The sequence below is a fragment of the Ammospiza nelsoni genome, chromosome 4 (assembly GCF_027579445.1).
Source record: "Ammospiza nelsoni isolate bAmmNel1 chromosome 4, bAmmNel1.pri, whole genome shotgun sequence".
In the NCBI taxonomy this organism is placed as follows: domain Eukaryota; kingdom Metazoa; phylum Chordata; class Aves; order Passeriformes; family Passerellidae; genus Ammospiza; species Ammospiza nelsoni.
Genome location: NC_080636.1, coordinates 31,884,619 through 31,901,624, shown reverse-complemented (window position 1 = coordinate 31,901,624; position 17,006 = coordinate 31,884,619). Strand labels below are relative to the sequence as shown.

The following is a 17,006-nucleotide window of genomic DNA, read 5'->3' as shown; positions in this document are numbered from 1 at the left end:
CATTGCAGGAAGTAATATTTAACACAAAGTTTTGACTTTTTTTTTTTTTTTAGTAGAGTGCAAACCTGATCCATGCATCCAGACTTATTATGTGTTCAGGTATGTAATCATTATTGCAATAATGCACTGGTATTCAGTGAAAGGTTTTCATAGCAACAAGACAGTGCAAGTCGGAGTTTTCATGGATTGTATTTTGTGGTTAACTTATGTCACAGATTAAGTTGTTGCATGTGAAATAAATCTTAGAATTCTTATAGCATAGGAAGCAATGAGTGTTCAAGTGGCTAGCTTGATAACTGTATTTACTAAACTATCTGGAGAGTCAGTATTAGTAATGTCATTTCAGTGGAATATTGTTCCCAGTCTAAGCAGGAATGAATATTCTGCTGTTAAAAGGTATGCCAAAACAGCCTGTCACAGCTGCAATTGTAATTTTCAATGTAATTTTGAATCAATGCTGAAACAGTACAAGTGTAAATCAGTGTTAGGCTTAGCAGTGCTTAATAAAACTAATTATACACCCTTTATTGAACATATCCTAAAGAATGATTTTGTGGTTTTTAGGATGAATTGGATTTATCGGACTTTTTATTTCATTTTCTTACTTGCTTCCGTTTACAGTGGTAAGTTAATATCTAATTCCTGAGATTTACAAACAGCATAGAGAAACTCTTTTAGGAGGGAAAAAGATTAGTAACTGCGGTCTGCTCTTGAGTGAGCTGTTTATTCTGCTGGATTGAGTTTAGTTAAGTTTGTGTAACTGGCATAACCCTATTGTCTGGCATGGAACTTACTAGTGGGGCTTTACTGACGCTGTCCTGCCACCCCCTGTGCTGTCACCTCCCCCAGCACTCATGGGACCATGGCATGAGTGTGAAATTGCTGTGATGGTCCCTGTTCTGTGCCCAGTGGCCAGGTCAGTAGCCTGAGCAGCAGCTGGGGAAGGAGGCCCTTTGGGGGTGCAGGAGGCAGAATAATGTGTGTCTTGCATGATGAGTTAATGATTTACTTTATTCCAGTAGCAAAAGTTAAACTGCAAAAAACTGCACTGTGCTTTTCTGAAATTCCCTTTTCTGATAAATTATTACTAAGGACTACCACAGGTATAAGTCCAGTAATGTATTAGCTGTTTTCTCAGAGAACATTTAGGTAACACCTTTTTAGCAAAAACAAATAGATAAATGAAATATTATTTAAGAAAATGTTTTACCTGGCTTTAAGTCTCAGAAGAAAAAATCTTGGAAAATTTTGGAGACCTAGAAAACATTTTAATTAAGTTAAAGTTTTCAGAACTGGCACAGTTCTACATGGCGCATAATTTTACAACATAAATAATTTTTTTTGTGTTAATTTATGCTAGAAGAAGATAAATAGGATCCAAAATATCTGATATAGTAAATAATTGCAATATTCTTTTCTTTTAGCTTTAGAATTCACTTGGTGTAAGCTAAGAATTGAAAATGTTTTTAATGATGAGCTGAGACAATAAAAAAATGCTAATAAGAAAAATAAATACAGTTTTTTAGAGAAAGAGCTTGAAAGTTTATACATACCAGAGAATTTGGATGTTTATAAAGTTCAATTTTTTACTTATAAAGACTTAACCTTTGAAAGATATTAACACATCTAGCAAATATGTATAATAATGCTTATTTATTCCTTTTTAAAAAAATTATGCATTATACCTGTGTGCAGGAAATGCTGAATTGCATAGTTTATAATCATAATAACAAATAAAATCCACTTGTAGTCTTTTAAAACTGTCAAATCCAATATGATGTTACTTTTGTTTTCATTTTAAATATCACTTGATACAGTATGATCACTCTAAAGTAACAGATTAAGCCACTAGGTAAAATGTTTTCAGTTGGGTTTCTACCCAGTCTGTAAAAGTACATTCTTTTCTCTTTATCTTTTATCTTTTATCTTTTATCTTTTCTCTTTATCTTTTCATTGTGAAGAAGATTTGGGGGGATTCTGGGTGGAGTGTGAGAGAGCCAAAGGTATATGAAATCCTGAGAGCCATTGAGGCTGTGCACAGTGGTACCACTGTGACTCTGAATTCAGAGGATGCCTAAAAAATAGGATTGTCTTTACATAAAACTTTCTAACTCCTTTTGTTATCTGCACTTCCTCTTCCTGGTTTTCCTCATAATGATGTTCTGTGTTGGCCTCTCTCAGGAGAGGCTTCTGCTTTTTCTGAGATTTGCCATGGGACAGCCTTTTGGTGCCCAACATGGTGCCCACCCCGGTGCCCACCACAGTCCTTTTTGGTGCCCAACATGGACTTTTCCTCCTTCCCCTCTGCCATGCAGATCTGGCTTGAGGCCCATCCAGCTTCTTGGGTTTCTACCTGGGCTCAAGCTGCCCTGCTCCAGCATTGGGTATGAGGCAGATAACAGAGGGAGACACCCTAAACAGTATTATTTCTGCTGGAGTGAAAAGATGAGACTCGCTACTCACCCCCCCCTTATCCACTTTTCCTGACAAAAGCCTGGTTTAAAAGCAAGCTTAATGATGAAGAGGAGAAGTGGCTCTCCTGGTGAATTGAGTGTTTCTGTCTCTAATAATTTACAATTTTGTTATTCCGTGTCAGAATGTGTGACTCAGATCTATGAAAATACATTCTTCCAAGGAGGAGACCTCACTACAGTTTTTACACCGAGTGCCAATTACTGCCAAATAGTGTGCACTTACCATCCTACCTGTCTGCTCTTCACCTACTTGCCAGCCACATGGACTACAGATCCTGCAAAAAGGTAGAACGTTCCTGTACTTGCTGGTCTCCTGTGATAATTTCAAAACCTGGTAACATTTTGACATAACACAGGCATGCAGGGAAAGGTGCAGGGTTGCCATAGGAAAAAATGTCTAGTATCTCTAAAACTGGTGATCTAAGAGTAATTGCTTGAATTCAAAAGGTTAAATTTGACAATGCCCAGGTTTTCACACTCACACACTGGCCTTTGAAGGAAAGAGAAGTGACTCTGCACTCCCTCCTTGAGGGCATGTATTTATTGTTGAGGGACAATATGAATAATTTCACATCTCCAATGATCCCCTGTACTGTTTGCCATCCTTTCTATTTAGTATATTTTTCTCACAATTAAGAATTTCAGTAGCCTGAGAGAATGACGTTGTCTTCTCTCTATGCCCAGTGCATTTCTATCCTCCCAGCCCTGGGCTCTGCTTCTCTTTTTGTTGAGACCTCTTGGAGCTCCCACAAACACAAAATATTCTCATCTGCCACAACTGCCAACAAAGTGTGTGAGGCTTGACCCTATTTTTCTTCGAATTACACTTGTCAAAATTTTCATGTTGACGGATATTGGACAGGCTGCATTTCACCTGAGAAACAGTTATGAATGTCCGTGTTATACTGCCAAAACTGTGAATTGCTGCATTTTAAACCACAGGTTCTCCTGCTATTTAAAAGACAGCGATACAGAAATGCTGCCAAAAGTGGATATGGAAGGAGCTATCTCGGGACATTCCTTAAAACAGTGTAACCAAATTAGTGGTAAGATATGGTTGTTCACATGCATATATTTTATGCTCTGCATTGCATAGCAGCTGTTAAAAAATTAGCATTTTGCGTAGAGGAATGGAATCAGGGAGCCAGCCAAGCAGTAATTTCTGTGTTCTTTGCCAGACCACTTTCAAACACAGGTGACAAAGTCTCCACTGGTTTTACTCTTCAGGCCCACCTATCCACCACTCAGGGTCCTGAGATGAGGTAACAGGGAAATCATGTTCCTGCAGTCACAGTTTCTTTTGCTAGAGGTTGATGGCAGCCCTTGTTTTAACTACTGTTTCCAGTTCTAAAGATTAATTTACTACTAAAATTCCAGTCCAGAAAGTGGCTCATATGGCCTGTGTGACCCTGTTTTATAACTCTGAGGTGCAGATGCTTAGCAAACCAAAAGTGCACTGTCACAAAGTGATGCTAATACTTTTGTGATTCTGTGTAATAACTTTTTTAGCAGCTGTATATTTTAGGGTATATGTACTTTACATGAAGACCTAATGTCAGCATGCCATGCCTGCAAGTTATCATCAGGCATATTAAAAGCCTATTAAATGTGTTATTTTGCGAATGTTTTAAATTTGCACTGTCACAGTGATGTCATTAAAAGGAGATCAACTTTAAGCATAGCGTGGTACCTTAGAAAAACAGAATAAGGAAGAATATAGTTATTCACTTCCTGACTTGCGGACAAATAGTGTCTTACAGATGTCAGGCTAGTTTTTTAGTTGTATTGGTATAGCAGCTCAAGATGGCAGGACTTAGTGGGTTTTTATGCAAGTTCTCCACTGTAGCTGTTATCAATAAGTTGTGCTTTCTTTTGCTTGCCACACCCTTCAGAGCAGTCAGGCCCCTTAAAAGCTCTTTCCTGCCAGTAACCCTTCACGTTTGGATTTCTGAATATCTTGGAATAGAAAGAGATTTCAGTGGGATATTATTTTTTATTCTATTTGGACTAATTAATATCACTGAATTACTCTAGAATCAGACTAAATGAAAATCTATGCATACATGTTTAAAAATGCCTCCAATCATTGACTGACTCTTCTTCTGTGAAATGACCTTCATTTCGAGCCCCATAGTTGCGGTCCTCTCTCTGTGAAGTGTAATATTCTGACTCAAGTGGGAAATGTCTCTTGCTTTTGAGGCCAGAATATGCCATTTAACCTGTTCTATGAATTTGGAACTGGGAAAATATATTTTAATATTGATTCTGAGTTCTTGCTTTGGTGAGTGTCATCCTGTTCTCAGTCAGCCACAGTGGTTAGAGCCCCTCTCTCATGTAGGCAAAGGCACTGTAAAAGTCTACCAGTTTTTCCCCTTGCCACAAGGTACTACACTAAACCTACATTTCTGATTTGGTGCTGGATCTGTGTATAAAGTCTGATGTAATGGAAGTGAGCGTGGGATGTGGCATCTGGATTATGAAGGATGTGTCATAAAATCTGCTATCTCTTGGGCAATTTGGGGCAAGGGATGGGGAAAAGAATAGAAGTATATTTTCAGAACTTGGTCTCTCTTTCTTCACAGCTTGCAGCCCAGATGTCCATGTAGGACTGGATATGGAAGGGAATATTTTTGATATTTCTATGGCTGACAGCTATCAAGAGTGTCAAAAACGATGTACCAATGACAACCGTTGTCATTTTTTTACATATGCCTCTGAAAATTTTCACAATGCAAGCTTTTGGTAAATACAGGTTGGATTCATTCCCCTGGACAGCCCTGTACCTAAATAGATTAAATCACAGAGCACTCTAAGGTGCAAGAATTTACTCAAGAATATTCAATTTATTCCTCCTTTGTGCACACTTACAGGTTTGTGCACACTTACAGGTAGGAAAATATCAATTGTAAATCGGCTTTCATTTATCTGTTGGTGAGAAAGACAAACTCGATTATAATAGCCTTGAAAAAATCCTAAAATTCTCTGAAGATACTGAGATGCAAATTATGTTGATACCTGTGCTGCATTTTTGCTCTGTTCAATCTTACTCTGCTTATTGTTCTGAAAATAGCATCATCAGAGTATCCAGAGAAATTATTTCATTTTAACAAGACCTATTTTTGAGCTCTTAGTCTGCTCAATTGTGGAAGTTCAACATTGTTCAGCTAGCTCTGTTCAGCAGTTGAATTCAGTTCTGGAGGCTGGAGATTGTTCTGGCCCATGGCCAGACCATGCACAATGGTAGGAATTGTGGGTTCAGGAGGATGGTTTGGTCCAAGGAAGAAGACCTGTTTTCTTACCACTTTCTTTACTTTTTTTATTCAGTAAAAAATGCTTCTTGAAACACACCAGCGTCGGAACTCCAACCAACATAAAGGCACTTGATGGGGTTGTGTCTGGATTCTCTCTAAAGCCATGTCAGCTTTCTGAATTAGGTAACTATTTAAAATATCTGATCTTGATTAGTTTTAAGGGTCATGTATCCTGAAATGCAATCTATCACTCACATGTAGAAATGTTTCATTATGTAGAATAATTCTAAAATAATCTTATTCTTAAAATATATTTCATACACTCAGGACAAAGAGGTTCATTCTTTTAAATTTTTCATGTTATCATTTGTCTTACAGAAACAGTTCCCTTCTTTAGAGATCTAAAGAATTCTTTCATAATATTAGCTTGATGAAATAGTATGTTATCTTTGTATCATGGATACAAAAATTAAAGATAAAAGCACATCAGATGCAAAGATCAGGGGAAATATGGATCTTTCTACATTCTGCTTGTATACTGTGTATGCACTTGAAAATTTTTCTTGAAGATCTGCAGTTTTAATACAGCTGGCTAATAGGAAAGGATGTAATATGCATTTTGTGGGTGATTTGTGATGAAAGGAAAAAGTCTGTGCTTGTTCCTGCAATCGCTACTCATACAAAATTCTCAAGCATCTAACATCTAACAGTGTGTATAAAAATTCTTATTCTCAATTGAAACATCTTTCCCTTTTTCTTTTTTTTCTTTTTTTTTTAATTCTATCTCCACTTTATCTTACTCTGTGATATTTTCCCTTCTTAATGATGATGACGTTACTCTGCTTTCATTTAGCCTTATTTTGTCTCACAGATAATCTAGTTTTCCTGTATAAATCACATTTCATAGAGTTGTGTATCAATATATTGCTTTCTAAAATCAGTGCTTGGTTTTACTGCTGGGCAGTGCTGGCACAGCATCAGCACTCTCTCCCCAACATTCCACCCATCAATAGTCTGGGCTGGGCAAGATCCTGTGAGTGAATACACCTAGGTCAGCTGACCCAAGCTAGCCACGAGGACATTCCATGTCTTATGATGTCAGCTCAGCTATAAAATCTAAGGAAACGAGGAGGAAGGGCAGGCATTTATTATTTGCAGTTTTTGCCTTCTGGAGCAACAACTACGTGTGCTGAAGCCCTGCTTCCCAGGAAGATCTTCCTAGGAAGTGGTTGGATATCACTAGCTGGTGGGAATAGAAAATAAAAGAATTGGGTTTGTCCTCTTTGCTTGTGTGTGTGCAAACTTTTGCTTATGCTTTGGTAAACTGCCTTATTTCAACCTATGTGTCGTTTTCCATCTTATTTTTGGTCACCTGTCCAGCTGGGAAAGGGGAATGATAGAGTAAGTTGCTGGGCACCCAGCATCCAGACAAGGTCAACCCACCACAGTCCTTTTTGGTGCCCAACATGGACTTTTCCTACAAAACAGTTTTTACCTGAAACCTCTAGTTATCTGGCTTTTACCCTTCTGATCCTCTCCCTGATCTTTCTGGTGGGGGAGTGAGGGAGAGACGGCATGGGGCTTGGTTGTTGGCTGGGATAAAACCATAACATCATGTGAAAATCAATCTTGTTCCTCCCTGGCTTTCCCTACTTTCTGTGTCTTGTGAAAGAGGCAAGAGCAGGCAAGGGAGAGAATAAATAAATTGTGTGATCTTAGAAGCCTAGACAACACTACTGCATCAAGAAGTCATCTAAGGAGGTCACCTGTCCTAGTCTCAGACTGATCATCTGTACCTGTCCAGACAGAGATTTGTGTAGTCTTAAAACCTTAGTAATGTCTTCTGCCTTGTTTTTTTGTCAACATCTGAAACGGGTTTATTTCAATATTTGTTCGAGGTTTTCTTCTGAATTTATTTAATTAATTTCTTTCTAGGTGGCCTTTCATTTTCTGCCTTTGCCTCTCTGACTTTATTCTTGTGCACACACACTACTACGCATGCATAGCAATTTTTCTTTTTTCTGCCCTTTGCAAAGTATCTTCCTGGGCATCACTGGATGTTGAGCAAATGATCACTGAACATGTTCTTTGAGATCATGGATTAGCTTCCTTTATGTTTCAGATCCACATTTTTACTTTAAATATAATTTCCTTTGAAACTATCAGTTCTTCTGAAGGTTATTTCCCCTTAACATAGGATCTTAAGTACTAAATGTGAGAGTTAATTGACTCTAATTTTCTATATTTCTGATTATATTTTTTTACTATTCTTATTGTGTAATTACTTCCCAGTATTGTTGTCCATTCTTGCCTATGTTTTTTGAAAATCTCATCAAATTAACAGGATTTGGAGTAAGCTCTGCCTCTTCTTAGTTTCATTTTATGAAGTAAGATGTTCCCAAATGTTACTATAACACACTGGGTAGTATTGACTTGGTTGCTGCACTTTCTCAACAGCTCAAGTTCTCTGCTGCCACCAAATCCTGTCTTTTGAATCAGTTCACTATTTTTACTATCTCTGCAGTTAGATAGGTTCAAGAAACATCCTCCGTGCTGATGCTTCCAGATTTTCTTTTTAAATTCTCGCACTAGAATTGTAACTGAGACTTCAAGTATATCTTTGAAGAAGGATACTCAATAATCTCTTTTTAAACATGCTAGTATTTCCTGTAATCCCTATGCCCATTGTCTGGTTGTGTGAACTATGCATCCAAGCTTCTGTTGTGTTTTGATATTTTGGCTATGTCAAAGGGCAGCAATCCTACTTACTCTGCCTACTTTTCAAATAGTAAAAGAAGTGTTAAGAAGATCATCACCTTATTTTTTTTTCTAGTCTTCCCATGAACATAATATACCCATTGAAAATAAATTTAAATTTTCCCTATTAGATTAGCAAATCTCTACTGTAATATATAACTAGCAAATCTCTACTGTAATACGTATTTTCTCTTTTCCTCTATATGAACCTTATCCCTGTAGTGCTCTCCATGACTTGACATATTCAAAAATATTCTTGAGAAATAGTTTTTAGTTAAAATGTTGTCTTACCTCTCCAGTTTACCAATCACAGAAGGAAAATGGGGATAAAGATAGAAATGAATAATCTGTAAATCTCAATATTCTGATGACATACTAAAGTTTTTTGAATTTTGATATTTTGTTCTTGTTTTGTACAGATTGTCAAATGGACATTTTTGAAGATCAAGTGTTTTCAGGAATTAATGTTACAAGTTTTTTCACTCCTGATATTTCTGTCTGCCAAACTATGTGTACATATTTTCCAAAGTGCTTGTTCTTTACATTTTTTACCAGGAAATGGCAAATAGAATCTCAAAGGTGAATATGACAGTTAAATTATATTATCCATATAGATTATTTAAAATTTATTTTTTAAAAATACAAAGTCTTTTTTTAAACGCTAATTTCTTATACATATGTAAATTTATGCTAAAAGGCTATTTTCAGTAAAGTGCAATTTCTGATGGGTTTTGTTCAAAAATTTGTAATTTCATGTGGGCATTTCAACTGTTTTCCAATGTGATAAGAACTTTTGTATTGTGGTTGTGTATCTGATCTTAATCTGAAAAGAATTATACATGTCAAAAATACAGTGAGCCTCCAGATTGTTTTAAAGACTTAAAGCTGAATTTTATGGCATTATCAAAAGAGCCATCTGGTTTCCTGGCAGGGCAAACTTATTTTCTTGAAAAGATTTTTCAATTAAGTTAATGGCTTTAAAAATATTTCTATTTTTCTTTCTTCTTTCACACTTAGTAGTGAGAATAGTTAAAAATCAACATTGCACACAAATCAGAAGAATAGGATCTCAAAGGAATTTCAGGGAGAAGCAAAGCTGAGATGGCATGCATCTTCCAAAGTCACCTCTTCTATATATGTGTAAATACTGTACCACTTTTAGTAGTATACTTGTATGGCATTTCACAGCACAACTGATTGCCTCAATTTAGTGTGAACTAGTGAATCTAGGGAGTGCATTTTTGTATGAAATACTTCTACAGATTGAGATTTGGGAGAAAAGAGTGTATTTAGGAAAGAACCTTCTTTTACCAGTACCTAAACAATTATTTTTGGAATGTGAGAACAGGTTTAGTTATTGTGAAAAATATTTAATTTTAGAAATCTTTGCCTTCTGAAGACATCAACAAGTGGAATTCCAGAGGAGCTCATATCACAAGAAAATGCTGTATCAGGCTTTGGCCTCCTAAATTGCAGAAAATCTTTTCCTGGTAAACAATAAATTACAATAAACCCGCTAATTTTGAATTAATCTCAGTAATAACTTTCTGATGCTTTGAATGCAATCATTCTTACAGCCTGCACTTCTCGCACTTACATGCAGATGGATTTTTTGGGAGATGAACTTACTGTCACTTATGCTAAAGGACACAGAGCCTGTCAGCAGGTTTGCACAGACATGATCCGCTGCCAATTTTTTTCCTATTCTCTCCTCCAAGATTCATGCAATGAAGAAGGGTGAGATATATTTTTTTAAAATGTTCAAAGATTGCTGAAATAATCATTCCAGACATGTGGTGGGTGAGTTAATGTATGTGTTGTTCAGTGAAAAAAGTACAAGCAAATTGTTTGCATTAATTCATTGGCAGAAAGTGTGAGTGTCACCTAAGAATGTCCTCAAATGGATCTCCAGTGAAAATAGTACATGGACCAGGAAGTATCTCTGGATACTCACTAAGATTATGCAAAAAAAGGGCCAGTACTGGTAAGTACAACTTTTTTTTAATGAAAAATAGATGGTGCTTCCCTGATTTCAGTGTAGGAGGCCAAACCATATTTTTCTAAGTGGTTGCACTGTCCCAGTGGGTGATCTTGTAAAGTTAGTGTGTTCTGGAAAAGTGAAGTCAGTCATAGCTGTCACCACATTTCTCTTCACAGAGAAAAGCAAGGCACAATTCTTCCCAAGAATATTTCTGTGCTTCACATTCTCTGAACCTCAGAGAAAGGAAAAACAATTCTAAACATTTGCTGTGCCTGTGTTTATGCAAAAGTAGAATGCAATGTGAAGATTGTTTACCCAAAGTGATGGTGTTTTTTTTCCTTGGCCTATCAGGGCCAAGAGTGTGCATGTGTCAGAACTGTCAGATGACAGTCACGAGATTCTGTGCAGTTGTGTGCAGAGTGGAGTGCTTGGCAGATTCAGTTTAGATTTAATTTAATATAATATTGTATAATATAGTATAATAAAGTAATTAATTAGCCTTCTGATATCAATGTAGTCCTCCTCATTGCCATCTCTCCCCTCATTGGGGTTGCCTGCAAATTTAATACATAGCAAACACTGGAACAGCACTGTGAATTTTATTTTAATAGACTTTACGACCATAACCCATGAAAAATGCATAATTTATCACCTTCTTCACAATAGGTGGTGCCTATTCAGTCATCAGCAGTAGTCTCATCTTTATTTTTCATTGGTGAATGCAAGTTGTCTTTAAGCCCAGTTTTAAATTGCTTCTGCAATTTTATAGTGTGTATGCAGCATTCTGCAAGAACCATCAGGATCGTTGGTGGGACAGACTCCTCCCCTGGTGAGTGGCCGTGGCAGGTCAGCTTGCACGCCAGGCTGTCCCGCCAGAGACACCTGTGCGGGGGCTCCATCATCAGCAGCCAGTGGATCCTCACCGCTGCTCACTGCGTCGCCAGGTGAGACCTGAATGCAAATAAGCCTCAAAGCTCAGCCCAGCATGCAGGGGAAATTGAGGCCTACCTTTCAGGATAATAACAATGAGAACTAGAAATAGATGAATTGCTTTAATGTAGCCAAAAGGTGAAATTTTCAGGTAGACATTGTTTTCTTAATGTAACTGGAAGTCTCCATATTTCTCCCTTTTTAGCACTGCTAAATTGTACTGCTGATGCTAAATTATTTTAATGAATCTAGAAGGTGAAATTCTAAAGCACACAACAAATACTTACAGAACCCTAGACATTCTCATGAGATACGAGTTTTTTCTTACTGTAATACTGCAGCAGGCTATTTAGTCACAGACTCACTGTTTGCCTTTTCCCCTCAGTCTAGAGAATCCCAACATTTGGCGTATTTATGCTGGCATTTTGAGACAATCAGAAATAAAGGAGGATACACCCTTCTTCAAAGTGGAAGAGATTATTGTTCACTCTCAGTATAAATATGCACATATTGGATATGACATTGCTTTAATGAAACTCGCTGAGCCTATGAATTTTACTGGTATGTAGCATATTGCAGAGGAATTGTGAAAATGTGCAGGATGACACAGGGCTGGCATTGCTATGGCAGTGCGTGACACCTGGGCTGGCTTCCTTTAACATGCAGTTACTGGGGTTTGAGGAGAATCTGTTCTGTTGGCTTCAAAAAGAAAATGGGTGGCTCTAAGTTACGTGCTGGGAGTCACACATAGTGCAAGGGACAAAGCATACATGGAAGCTGTCATCAGGGGTCGCGTGGGTGAGCCCACGAAACCTTACTGTTGCAATTGTCTCTGCTGGACAAACTAATATTTTCTCTTGTACTTTAGATCTTCAACTACCTATCTGCCTGCCATCAAAAGAAGACACTAACATATTTTATACTGACTGTTGGGTAATTGGATGGGGTTACAGAAAAGAAAAAGGTACAGAGAAATACTTTTAAACAGTGAATGTTTGTATATTTAAAGTCAATGTTTTTGACAAAAAAATCTCTCCTTCTCTAAAAAAAGGAAAATTATTCTCTATTCTTAGCGACCACTATTCCTTCTAGACAGTACTTTAACATAATTCTTTATTAAATTTGATTTCTAAGACACCATAAAACATAAATGAAAGATGTATGAAATTATCATTAAATAGCTCCATGCTCTGACACAATAATTAATTTTATAAATTGGTTCAGTAGTTTGAAGTACTTGAGATTTCAATCCTCTACATACATCTAACTACATCTTCTACAACACTCAAATACCCTTCCTTAGATTTTAGTTTAAAATACATACCTGTGTTTTGCACACTCTTTTTTATTTTTTCCTAGCTGAAAAAAAGGCAATAATTTTACCACTGAACTGTTTTGAATTACAGTCTGCACATAACACATGGTGTTTTTTTATGTGATTGTATTCACATGACTTTAGAGGTATGTTGCTTTTCTTATTCTGAAGATTGATTATAGACCGTGCCAATGACTTGTGTTTTGATAGTATATGAGATTTGAACTCCTCTGATTTTATATGGAAGTAGGCCAAAAAGCTCTTAATTACTAAGCTGTGGTTTTACATCTCTTTATTATACTTTTAATATGTTTATATGGATGTATATGCATCTCTTTAAAGAGAAACTTTTCCTTTATACACATGCCTATCTGAAAGTTATAGTTCAACATGAAATCTAACAAATTTAGGCAGTTACTGTACAGACAAATTTCTTCTGTTAATTCCTAGAGAAAAGGCTGGTTGTAAAAACTCTTGTTTAGTCTATGTGCAATTTTCTCCATCTTAAAAACTACTGTGACAGAGAGCAGCACAGATTTGGCAACTGGGAGATTTCAAACTTATTGCAACACTTTACCAGGAAATAATAGTTACTAATACAAAGCAATGCTAACAGCAATGCTCCAAGGGGCAATGTCCTGAGAGCCTTTCCAATATGAGCACTTGTTGCACATCAGAAGTGAGTTTTGAAGCTTTTCCAGCCATGAGAAAGAAGACAGCACCATAAAAGCATTTAAATTAGAAGACAATTCACATTGTTCGCTAACACAAAGGAAGGAAAATCAGCGTAATGAACATCTATTGATACTCCTGAAGCAGTGACATTGTAATATCAGCATATGGTGATTTCTAGAGTTGAATTTTAATGTTTATTTTTTAGAACCAAACATTTCTCATCTCATACTGCCTTCCACATAGGTCGGGTCCAAGATATTCTTCAAAAGGCTCCTGTTCCCTTCATGTCAAAAGAGGAATGCCAGGCAAGGTACCGGAAGCGCAGAATAGGAGAAAAAGTGATCTGTGCTGGCTATGACGAAGGAGGAAGGGATGCTTGTAAGGTAATGACAAACAGCAGTGTATGGTTATATATTCCAACCACATGTTCAAATATGTAAATGAATAATTCAATTATTTTTAATTGTTATCAGAAAAGTATGATTGTCAATAGAGCTCTTGATTAACTTGTCACTTTTGGTTGTCAAAAGCACTGAAAACCAAGGTATATGGAAAATATTTCTTATATGACATTGAAATCTTTAGGGATAGATTCCATGGATAGGAAACTGTGAGTGTGGATATATAGATATCCATTTAGGGAATAAAACAGTGTTCCTTCGGGCTATCAGAAATCCAAAGAGCATAAGTATAGTACCTTGAAGCATTTCTCCACTAAGAGCAGATTTCCTATGTAGTTTCTTTTTTTTTTTCCATTTCTTGGTAGAAAATAGAGTGCCTAAAATCTTTTTTTAAAGCATCCATTGTGTATAAACCAGAAGGGAGGGTGCTAGTAATGCTATTAAAATGTATGGGGAGTAGAAGGCTGAAAACAAACAGTGAAAACAGCTCTGTTCATAATTAGAGTTGAAAATGTCACAACAGCATGAGATCCATGAGCCAAAGTCTCTGCTCAAGAGTAAACTCATGCACTTTCACCACTTTAAATATTCTGAGTTAATTTCTGCAAGAAAATAGTTTGATTATTAATATTAAATTCTCTTCCAAATACAGTTTTCACTGCAAACATTTAACGCTTAATAACTGTACACTGAAATGTTACTATTACTATGGTTAGTTAGGAATAAAAATACTTGGAGCTGGGATGTAATTTTTCCTCTATGCCAATTAAGCTTTTTTTATCTGATACAGCGTAACAGAACATGGAGAGGCTGTTTCAAAAAAAATAAAACACTTGCTAAAACTCATAGCATAGTTGTGCTAAAAACTCATAGCATCTTCTCTAAGGAATCTTATGTTCAGAAAGGAATAGAAAAAGAAAACACAAAGGCGTTTTATTGTGAGTGGGACAGAGTCACTCAAGCAGGAGAAGGCATGTAGAGAACTGAGATACTAAAAATATGGTCTTAAGAAAAAATATTGCCAATACTACATACAGTCTAAAATCACTATATAGATAAGGCAATAATTATAATAAAAAGAAAATAATATAAACCAGTAATTTTGAACTTTTTGTTCAATTGTTTGCAATGACTATTTAGAAATCAACATATTAAACAATCAGAATACCTGCTTCAGTCCTCTGTTAATGAGCTGTAAGTGAGAGTGACTGAAATCTAGGCTGTTGTGCTGGTGGTAACATTGAATTATGCTGATTTTATTCGCAGTTTTCTTTGTGGTAGAAATACTGATGAGGCCTCTTCCTTGCATGCTCTCTCTTTTTCTCCTGTGGCACAGGGAGATTCAGGAGGGCCCCTGTCCTGCAGGCACGAGGAGGTGTGGTATCTGGTGGGCATCACCAGCTGGGGCGAAGGCTGCGCCCGCCCCAGGCAGCCAGGAGTCTACACCAAGGTTGCTGATTATTCTGACTGGATTCTAGAAAAAACTACACAGTATGAGCATTACTGACTCACTCAAAGTGTTGCTGTGGAATAACAACCCTCAGGGCAATGGGATAAAGTGTATTAGTGCTTTTTTCAATGGTGTTTTTTGTTAGCCTGGAGTGTAAAGTACCTGTTTTAAAATGCAGAAAAGCAGGAATGAATGAATTTTCCTATTACTAAATAAAAAGCAGTACCAACAATAAACTCTGTGATCACTGATTTGGCAGAAGAAAATATGGCTGAGCCACAGACTTCTATTCTTGCTAGCATAAAACGGGAGTGGATGAGGTTGCAGGACATGTATGGACCTTGAAGCTGGGAACTATGTCTGTTTTAGAAGGCTGCCACACAGCAAAAAGAAATTCCCCTCTCTTGTCTAAATGTAGTTCAAATGGGTGAACCACTTACAAGCTTACTGGAGAGCTGGGGGGAAGGGAAGCTGAGGCATGGAAATGCTTACGCAGTTGCATTCCCTTAGTTTCATTGGGGAATTAACCAAAAAAGTGTCAGTACTAACCAAGAAAACAAACCCAGAGGTCTTGGCAGAGGGACACACGTGGGTGGAGACACCACCAAGCCCAGTTCATGCTGGAAAATCCCATCCTGCAGCAGTCTGCCAAGGGTTTGCACAAGCGTGGTTTACCAGCATGCTGTGATCTCCACTGGGCTGTGATCTTCTCAGGACCAAGGCAGGGAGCTCGAGCCTGACCAAGTTACCAAACACCCATGTTATCTATACACAGATGTTCTGGAAGCACAAAGAACACAAACAGTGGAAGGCATAAAATACTTTTTTTTCTTTGTTGCTGCTCTCCAGACTTTTTGCCTTCCCAGCTGCAAGGTCACTTGAGTGTGTTTACAATCCCCACCAGCCTTCCACTTTTAACCCATTGCTCCCAATGAGCTGTCACCTACAGTATTCTAATTTATGTGGATAATTTTGTGATGAAAAGCTTAATGAGGTTCTACTTCTCTTGAAGACTATCCAGAAAATCAATAAAAGTATCCCCTCCCCCAATATATATTTTTATTTTCCAAATACTTAACTCTGTGATTAAAAAACAGCTTTATCCTGTTCCTATATCTCCTTGTTTCCTTTTATAATTTTTTGTTACTTTGTGTCAGGTAGCAAACGTATTTCATGGCTGAAATTAATACTAGTGTGAGAAACAGGAATCAAAAATTAATTACTTTCCCAAAGAAAGAAGCAACATTTCACACTGCATCAGCAAGGAGAGTAGAGTACCAACACTATCTTTGCCAAACTTTATGAGCTTGTTTCCTAATCATCTACATTAACCATAATTGCTGAAAATATGTTCCAGAGTGCTACTTATAATTGCTTTACACCACACTGGGAGGTAAGCAGCAGGAGTGGCTCTGCAAGTAAATGAGGTCATGAAACTTAGGAATTAAACATCAAATTGTTTGGAGATAAGAATCAAGCTGCTGAAAATTACTTTTGTCTTTAATTTTTTATGCTTTATTTGTAAATAATACTGAGGGGAAAAAAAGTGTAATTTCACGCTACAAGCTTGTGCTCCTATCTGTGTCTGGAGTCAGGGTGTACAGTGCTAAGCTGACTGCAGTCAGCAAACCTGAAACCCCAAAGCTGTATTCAAAGGCTGGGGAGTTGATTTACTTTGTTTGCATGTTTATTTTTAAAGAAGTAGAATTCAGAGAAGGGATGAGAACAGTCCGGAGAGGAGAGGAGAGGTAATGCGCTGCTGCAGGCGCATC

The 17,006-nt window shown here is 37.2% G+C and overlaps 1 protein-coding gene across 1 annotated transcript; it reads left to right on the top strand.

Moving 5' to 3' along the window:
• Window positions 1–562: 562 nt before the first annotated feature.
• On the top strand, window positions 563–16,250 carry LOC132072289 (coagulation factor XI-like). The gene is made up of 14 exons (XM_059470470.1): window positions 563–623; window positions 2,597–2,759; window positions 3,417–3,520; window positions 5,057–5,216; window positions 5,799–5,908; window positions 8,902–9,061; window positions 9,863–9,972; window positions 10,060–10,219; window positions 10,351–10,466; window positions 11,233–11,407; window positions 11,779–11,954; window positions 12,262–12,357; window positions 13,627–13,766; window positions 15,121–16,250. Exons 1-14 carry the CDS (start codon window positions 566–568, stop codon window positions 15,289–15,291), a joined length of 1,899 nt encoding a protein of 632 aa, XP_059326453.1. The 5' UTR covers window positions 563–565; the 3' UTR covers window positions 15,292–16,250.
• The last annotated feature ends 756 nt before the right edge of the window (window positions 16,251–17,006 follow it).